Genomic DNA, 8,607 nt, shown 5'->3' with positions numbered 1-8,607 from the left:
ATTACAGGCACGCGCCACCATGCCCAGCTAATTTTTTGTATTTTTAGTAGAGACGGGGTTTCACCGTGTTGACCAGGATGGTCTCGATCTCTTGACCTCGTGATCCACCCCCCTCGGCCTCCCAAAGTGCTGGGATTACAGGCTTGAGCCACCGCGCCCGGCCATGAACATACTTTTTAACCCCAGTCTATTTTATTAGGAATAAGCCTTGAAACTTGAACAGGACTAGTCTTTTATTCCTACCAATTTACCATTTCTAATAAAGGCTGTCTCATTCTTAAGTGGAAAACATATTATTTCCTGCTTTTATAAACTTTAGTTGAACTAAATAAAACAGCAACATGTATTCAACCGTTTTTGGAATGTTTTATTCAGTACCTAAACACTCACTAAACTATACAGAGCTAAAATCATGCAAAAGATTGCAAAACAAACTGCCTTGGGAAACTTCCAGTCTAAGCTAAATGGACCAAGTATAGGATTGAATTTTAAGTTGGTGGGAAGAGTCCAGCTCCTGTACTCACAGGTAAGGTCCTAGGATTCTAGTTTGTTAAGTGTCTGCAGGCCCTCTCCCGACAGCAGGGACGTGGAGCAAATGTGCATCCAGGAACTGCTTATTAGTCCCCCAAAGCCTTTTTCGTGACAACAGACGGATGGAGACCGCAGACGACTCTGGCGGTCGGACCCTGAACCAGATGCCTGAGCTGCGCACGGAAGGCTAGTTTCGCAGTAGCTGGCGAGTGGCTGGGGCTTCGGAGGCCAGGCTCGGGGTCCTGGGAGGGGGGTCTCCTCCCCGGGCTCAGCCTCCGTCCGTCGGGTACTCTGTGGCTCGATTCATGTCCCCGCCCTCCCACGTGAGCACACCGGGCAGAGAGCCTGCAGCATCCGGCCAGTCGCGCCTCCTAGTCCGCCCTGGGCCGGTCGTTGGGCCACAGGCCGCTTTCTACAGCTCCTTTAATAAAGTGGACAGCAGGGATCCTAACCAGACGTGGCACCAAGACAAAGGACGTGGCCAGACGCGCCTCTAAGGGCCTGCTCGCGAGCTCCCGCCTACCCACTCCGTGGTCACCCGAGGACAGAGGCCAGGCCGGGCTGGGTGGAGTCGGGACGTCTACGTCTGCGTCCAGGAAGGCGCCGAGCAAGACCCGGCTGGACGCGACAGGCGGGGCAGAACACTGCGGCAGACTAGAAGCCCGCGGCGCACCGGCGTGGGGCGGGGCAAGGGGAGCCTCCCAGCATGCAGCCGGGTGGCCGGCTTCCGGCTGTGGGTGGTGCGGAGGACGGCGGCGGCCGGAAGCGGGCTGAGCCGGCGTCTGGTAACGCCACCTGCACTTCCGGGGGCGTCGAGCCTGCCTGTAGAGTCTTCCCAGTAGGCGGCGCGGGAGGAAAAAGAGGTTTGAGGGGCCGGGCCGGGCGGATCCCCTCCTCCCCAGATGTGAGCAGTTTTCCGAACCCCCGTCAGGCGAAGGCTGCCCAGAAAGGTGGAGCCGGTAGCCGGCCCGGGAACATGAGGCAGTCTCTCCTATTCCTGACCAGCGTGGTTCCTTTGGTGCTGGCGCCGCGACCTCCGGAAGACCCGACTTTCGGCCCCCACCAGAGACTCGGTAAAGACCCAGGGGAGTTGGCTTAGGCCGGCGCCTGAAGCGCTCGTTTGACGGAAGAGCTGGGGAGCTGGGTCTATCAGGTGTTTGGGGGCGGGGTATTGGCGATGGTGGCGCGTTTCTAAGTTTTCACTGTAGAAGGGGGTGTGGCTCTCTGAGTTTGGGGAAAGAATAAAGGAGATGCGCTTGTCTCTGAGTGGGATAGGGTTACTGGACGGGCCCCGTGTGGTGACTGGGCGCCTGCGAGGGCTTTGCTCCCTAGGTTTGTGTTTGGAGAGGGGCGGCTGAATCTTGTTTGGAGAGGGAGATGTGGTCAGAGTTCCTGCCTTAGTAAGGAACAAATGTAGTGTGTTGTGTTCCTACCAAAGGCACAAAGGAAGGGCCCAAAGCCCCGGAATTCTTCCTGGTCCTCTAAGGAGGGAACTAGAATTTCTACTGTAGGAGGTACTTATGCAGTAATCTGGTTGGGAGGCGGAGACTGGAGCTGGAGTCTTGGAGTTGTGTTTTTGCGAACATCCTAAGCACGTTCTTGGTTATTTAAATTGTATCTTGTTGGCGGTGCTTGGGAGATGGGGGGAAGCGAAACCTGCTAAGCCAACTCGTGATGCTGCCACTGTGAATGCTTTCCTTGCATTTTAAAACAAACTATCAGAAATGACGAGTTTGATCCGTTTAGAGGCTAGAAAGTAGAGGGTTCCTATTTTATTAGATTTTCCAGAGAGTTTGGATTTTAAGGATGGTATTCATTAAGGGATCTGAACTTTGGTGGAAGTAAGTTTGCGTGAACTTTAAGTGTGTTTTAAGTTCCTTTTAGCTTTTAAAAATTGACATGTAAGACACTTTGATTAATTAGTAATAAAGTGTGAAATAATGTTTTCCCAGTGTGTGAAATTGCAGGCTTGCATGGTTTTACTGGTCCCCAGATTTCACCATGATACCATGTATAGTATGTTTTTCTTTATATTTAGTGGACAGAAATTGTAATGGACTTGAGAGTGTTATCACTTAACAGCTGCCTTATGATTGTTTCCAATTGAAATGGATTACAAGTGACTAATGAAAGGCAAGGCGTCTAGACAGGAAGTGCTGAAAAGTGGTAAGTCAGTACAAATTGAAGGACATTTTGAAGTAGAGTTGTGGTTAGGATGGCGGGATAGGATAAGGATCTTCATTTTAAAATAAATGTTAGTAAAAAGAATAAATATGTATTTTGAGATATTAAAATTACGTTTGCACCACCCTGACACAACTGTTTTACTTACGTTATTACCATTCTGTTGTTCATAGGTGGAAAAATAAGCATGAATCCTAGGGAAGCATACAGTATAAAGAAAAACATTACTCTCTAGATCGATTCATAACATTTGCAGATCATAGGTTTTTTTAGACCATATGTTTGTTTTTTATTTGCGAAGTGTAGACCATCTGTGGCAGAAGAATGCATAGACTTGCCCTTTTTTGTTTTTCCACACAGAGTCTTGCTCTGTTTCCCAGGCTGGAGTGCACAACCTCAGCCTCCTGGGTTCAAGCTATTCTCTTGCCTCGGCCTCCCGAGTAGCTGGGATTTTAGGCACGTGTCACTACACCTGGCTAATTTTTTGTATTTTTAGTAGAGACGAGGTTTCACCGTGTTAGCCAGGATGGTCTTCATTTCCTGATCTCGTGATCCCCCCGCCTCGGCTTCCCAGAGTGCTGGGAAGGCGAGCCTGATTGCAGGCATGAACCACCGCTCCTGGCCGACTTGCCTTTTTTCTTTGTTTTAACGAAGGATAGGGGAAGAACACATACTGTCTGCTAAGTATTATACATGGCATTGGAAATGCAAAGATCAGACAATATCCATCTTCAGATGCTTATGGAATAGTGAAATAGACATCCATTTAGAACAGACACTTCTAAAACAGCATAGAGGAGAGTGGTAGAGTACAATATAGCAGGTATTATCACCAAGGGCCACTGGACCCAGCCTAGAAAGGTTAGTGAAGACTTACTGGAGGAGGTGATACTTTGAGACCAGATTTTAAGGTTAAGTAGATGAAGAGGGAAAATATGGACACTGCTGGTGGTGGAACTTAGGGATCAAGTCTAGTTTTTAAATAAAGGAGGAGGAAAAATGAGTCTCAGGAAGATGCCTGTCAGTTGTCAGTTTCTCTCAGTGATGAACATAGGCCTTGTGGGTATTTTTTCCTTTTGAAGAATGACTTTTTTTTTCAGTTTGACAGCTTACAATGTAATTTGTTGCTTAACCCTACCATTAGTTAGATTGAGTTGGTCAAGACTAGCAAATAGTTGTGTAGTTGAAAAGCATGGTTTATTATTTATTTTTTATGTTTATTGTCCTACAAAAATTACTGTACTGCAGTACTAAATATTGATTACGCATATGACAACATTTTTCTGAAAGGCAAAAAATACACAGTAAATTGAAGCCTGGCTTTTAGAGTACTCTATGGGTCACCAAAAGTGATTTCAATCGAACTGTTATGAATTGCATAATCTGGGAAAGTTATGAGTCATATGAGCTTAGTCATGATGATATATTGTTGAAGTTGCAGCTGGGGTGTGTAAGTCTCACTTTGATTTCAAAATTGTTTTCCCTTTGTGTTACTTTTAATAAAAGAGGATGTAGTGGGTGGAAGGAAAAAATACAGGTCACTGATGAGGGATGAAAGTTTGTATCTGAAACATGTATTTTGAAATTTACCTTGAGGTTATTGGCAGGGGGGTTTCCATGTTACAGTGCTGGTTTCATTATTGAGAGCACCATTTTACTAAGTATTTTGACATCTGGCTTTCTCTTTTGATGTTAATTTTGCTTATTGGCTGCATTCCTTTGAAACCTAAAAGCTTAACCGCCCTGACTGCAGCAAGAGAGATTTAATGTAACTCTGCTTTATACTAGTCTAAGAAATAAAACATATTTCAAGAGTAGAATGGAGAGGAGTTAAGCAGAGAATTGTGTTGGGGACACTGGAGAGATCATTTTGACTTTCACAGGATTTCCTAGAACATTAAATGTCCAATTGTGGTTGATTTTTGGATCCTTCACCATTTTTCTATTTGTGAGAGATGGTAAGTCTGTACAGCTGGAGGTGTAATGTGAAGAAAGTCTGAAAGAGATTGATAGGAAAGGAGGACAGGAATGGGCTTCATTGAGGTAAGGGAAGTGAAGTGAAGGGCTTTTCATATACAGGTTGATCATCGCTAATCTGAAATGCTCTAAAATTGAAAACTTTTTGAGTGCTGGCATGACACCACACATTACCCTGAACACACAATTTTTTCACTGTATTAATGGTATATTTTTTAATGTGTAGTACTTATGTGTGAATAGGTATAAGAAAATGATTGCATATTGGTAGCATGTAAAAATCAGTCAGGAATGATGGTGATGCCAGACACACACAGATTATCCACGTGGGTAGCCAAGACATGACATCTTTGCTTTCTAATGGTTCCTTGTACACAAACTTTTTTTCATGCAAAAAAATGTACTTAAAAATATTGTCTAATGTTTAAGTGTGTAAGGTGTATATGAAACATAAATAAATTTCATATTTAGACTTGGGTCCCATCCCCAAGATACCTCATTATGTATATACAAATATTTCAAAAATTTAAAAATTCTGAAGAATGAAACACTTCTGGTCTCAAGCATTTTGAATAAGGGATGCTCAATCTGTATCTCTTTATTTAGTCGTAAAGTCAGCCAAGGAAATGGGCATCTCTCTGTTCCCCGAATTTTTTTTTGGGGGAGGTTTACATGAGTTGTAGACTTTAACAAGTCTGATCCACCAACCTGGTTTCACTTCATTTGACAGTGTTCTGCTTATGACTAAACATGTATCTCTGAGCCGGGTTTGTTCTCTGAAGCTCATATTCAGCTGCCTATTTGGCACCTCAAATATAACATGTCTAAAATTAGTTACCTATTCTTTTTTTTTTTTTCTTGAGATGGAGTCTCACTCCGTCGCCCAGGCTGGAGTGCGGTGGTGCAACCTTGGCTCACTGTAACTTCCACCTCCCAGGTTCAAGTGATTCTCATGCTTTAGCCTCCTGAGCAGCTGGGATTACAGGTGTCCACCACCATGCCTGGTTAATTGATTTTAATAGAGACGGGTTTCACCATGTTGGACAGGCTGGTCTTGAACTCCTGACCTCTGGTGATCGCCTGCCTTGGCCTCCCAAAGTGCTGGGATTACAGGCTTGAGCTACTGCCCTGGCCAGTTACCTGTTCTTTTGATTGCAAGAACGAGTAGCTGAAAATAAATAAAATAAAATAAAAGGCCAGGTGTGGTGGCTCACACTTGTAATCCCAGCACTTTGGGAGGCCGAGGTGGGTGGATCACCTGAAGTCAGGAGTTTGAGACCAGCCTGACCAACATGGAGAAACCCTGTCTTTTTTTTTTTTTTTTTTTTTAAAAGAGTAGGTAGCTGCATGCAGTGGCTCACATGTATGATCCCAGAACTTTGGGATGCTGAGGCAGGTAGATGACCTGAGGCCAGGAATTTGAGACCAGCCTGACCAACATGGTGAAACCCTGTCTCTACTAAAAATACAAAAATTAGCCAGGCTTAGTGGCCCATGCCTGTAATCCAAGCTACTCAGGAGGCTGAGGCAGGAGAATTGCTTGAACCCGGAAGGGGGAGGTTGCAGTAATCCCAGATTGCGCCACTAAACTCTAGCCTAGGTGGCAGAGCGAGACTCCATATCCAAAGGAAAAAAAAAAGAGTACAGGATACAGGTTTAGGTTAGGACTAGGCAGGGCTTCTGGTAATTGTGCAAGTAGTCTCATTGCCTAACCTGAAACTTGCATCCTGGTTACTGGTCTTACTGGAGAGTCTTGGCTCAGGTTAAATCCCAGGCCTGTCGAGGAGTTCTTGATAGGGAATTAGTTGAAGCAGCTCATACTCCATCCTCCTTTACTGCTATAAATCCATACAGTTGTTTAGTTCCCAGGCTCTGGGGTCCCTGTAGCAGAGAGCATGGCTCTCATTTTCTCATTCCTTAGTCCCGACAGCCTGCATCTGACACTTATTGCATGTGGCCTGCTTCCCTGTCCTATTATGTGTTTTGGGGAGTGCTGAGGAGGAAGACTCCTGTATCTTCAGCACAAACACAGTAAACACTTCACAGTAGTCCTGGCTTTATGTTTTCCATTTGTGATATTAGAAGTAGCATGACACTGATAGTGTCATTTTGGGGGTACTTTTTGTACCTCATGCAGCAGAGGAGTGAAGAGTGAGCAGAGTGCCTTGGCGTTCTGCAGTATACTCTCAAGTAGTATTTTAGGAAAATGCATTTTGCTGCAAAAATAATGTAAAAAATCCACAAGCCAGGTGCAGTAGCTCACGACTGTAATCTCAGCATTTTGGAGGGCTGTGGGGGAAGAATCACGTGAGCCTAGTAGTTTGAGACCAGCTTGGACAACGTGACAAGACCTTGTCTCTGCAAAAATGTAGATAAAAAAATTAGCCAGGCATGGTGGCACATGCCTGTGGTCCCAGCCACGCAGAGGATTGCTCATGGCCAGGAGGTTGAGGCTGCAGTGAGTAGTGATTGTGCCACTGCACTGCAGCCTGGACAACAGAGCGAGACCCTGTCTCTGAAACAAAGCAAAAACCCATACATGTTTCCAGACCCTTCTCCTGTAACACTTTATTCACATTGTTCTTAAATACATTTGGGACAATTACATATATACCACTATACATATGTGTATATATGTTGATATACACATAAGATTATATATATAATTTTTTGTTTGATTTTTTTTTTGGGCCAGAGTAAACTCTGTCGCCCAAGCTGGGGTGCAGTGGTGTGATCTCAGCTCACTGCAACTTCCACCTCCTGGGTTCAAATGATTCTTCTGCCTCAGCCTCCCAAGTAGCTAGGATTACAGGCACCTGCTACCACGCCTGGCTAATTTTGTATTTTTAGCAAAGATGGGTTTTGCCACATTGGCTAGGCGGGGCTCAAACTCCTGACCTCAAGTGATCAGCCCACCTTTGCTTTCTCTTTGAATTTTGAATTTTGAGACAGGGTCTGGCCCCATCACCGAGGCTGGAATGCAGTGGCACGATCTCAGCTCACAGCAACCTCTGCCTCCTGAGCTCAAGCCATCCTTCCACCTCAGCCTCCTGAGCAGCTGGGACTGCAGGCGCAGGCCACCACACATGACTAATTTTTTTTTTTTTTTTTGGTAGAGATGGGGTTTTGCTGTGTCGCCCACACTGGTTTTGAACTTACGGGCTCAAGCAATCTGCCACTTTGTCCTCCCAAAGTGCTGGGATTACAGGCCTGACCCACCACAGCTGGCCCATCGTGAAATTTCTAATTTATAGCTATTGCTATTATCCAAAGCCCAGAGTCCCTGATGTCCTTCAGTGGCCCTTCGTGACCTGACCCGTGCCTGACTCTCCAGCCTCACACATTGTCATATTCTATCTGTACTGCTGTGCACTGCAGTTTCGTGGAGTTGCTTTCACTTCTTTAAGTGTTATGTTCTGTTTCTTTTTTTCTCCTTTTTTTGTGGACTTCAGCATATGTTACGCCCTCGACTTGAAGCCTCTCCTTTCTTTTCCTTCTACGAGCTACTGCCTCATCCTTTTGGTCTTTAACACTGTTTCCCTGGGAAAACATCTTTGATTCAGCAGGCAGATCATGCCCCTGCTGTGTCTGTCCATAACTTTCTGCCCCTACTTCTGTCTTGGTCTGTGATGTACGTTATAATAATTTTGGTCTTTCCCCCAGTGTCACAATACCGGAAATCTGTCTCTTTTTGTCTGTGTTGTATCTTTAGTGCCTGAAAGGTAGGAGGTTCTCAGATATTTGTTGAATAAATAAGTAAATGGAGCCTGGTAGAAGAAAGAAAAAAATAAGTATAGCTAGGCCGGGCGCGGTGGCTCAAGCCTGTAATCCCAGCACTTTGGGAGGCCGAGGCGGGTGGATCACGAGGTCAAGAGATCGAGACCATCCTGGTCAACATGGTGAAACCCCGTCTCT

General features: G+C 45.4%; 1 protein-coding gene across 3 annotated transcripts in view; it reads left to right on the top strand.

Annotated features, from left to right (window-relative positions):
• Nucleotides 1-1,222: 1,222 nt before the first annotated feature.
• Nucleotides 1,223-8,607, top strand: part of ADAM17 (ADAM metallopeptidase domain 17) — a 68,385-nt gene continuing 61,000 nt past the window's right edge. The window contains exon 1 of one of the 3 annotated variants that reach the window (XM_017525182.1): nucleotides 1,223-1,394. In XM_017525182.1, the coding sequence (XP_017380671.1) occupies nucleotides 1,238-1,394 (157 nt within the window). In that variant the 5' untranslated portion in view covers nucleotides 1,223-1,237. Of the gene's footprint in view, nucleotides 1,605-8,607 lie in introns of all 3 variants that reach the window. The other 2 variants (XM_017525174.2, XM_017525164.2) reach the window with 2 other exon arrangements.

This window comes from Cebus imitator, unplaced genomic scaffold (genome assembly GCF_001604975.1).
Source record: "Cebus imitator isolate Cc_AM_T3 unplaced genomic scaffold, Cebus_imitator-1.0 Scaffold1, whole genome shotgun sequence".
Taxonomy (NCBI): Eukaryota; Metazoa; Chordata; class Mammalia; order Primates; family Cebidae; genus Cebus; species Cebus imitator.
Note: the sequence above shows the minus strand (reverse complement) of the source record. Positions and strands in the feature narration are given on the sequence as shown.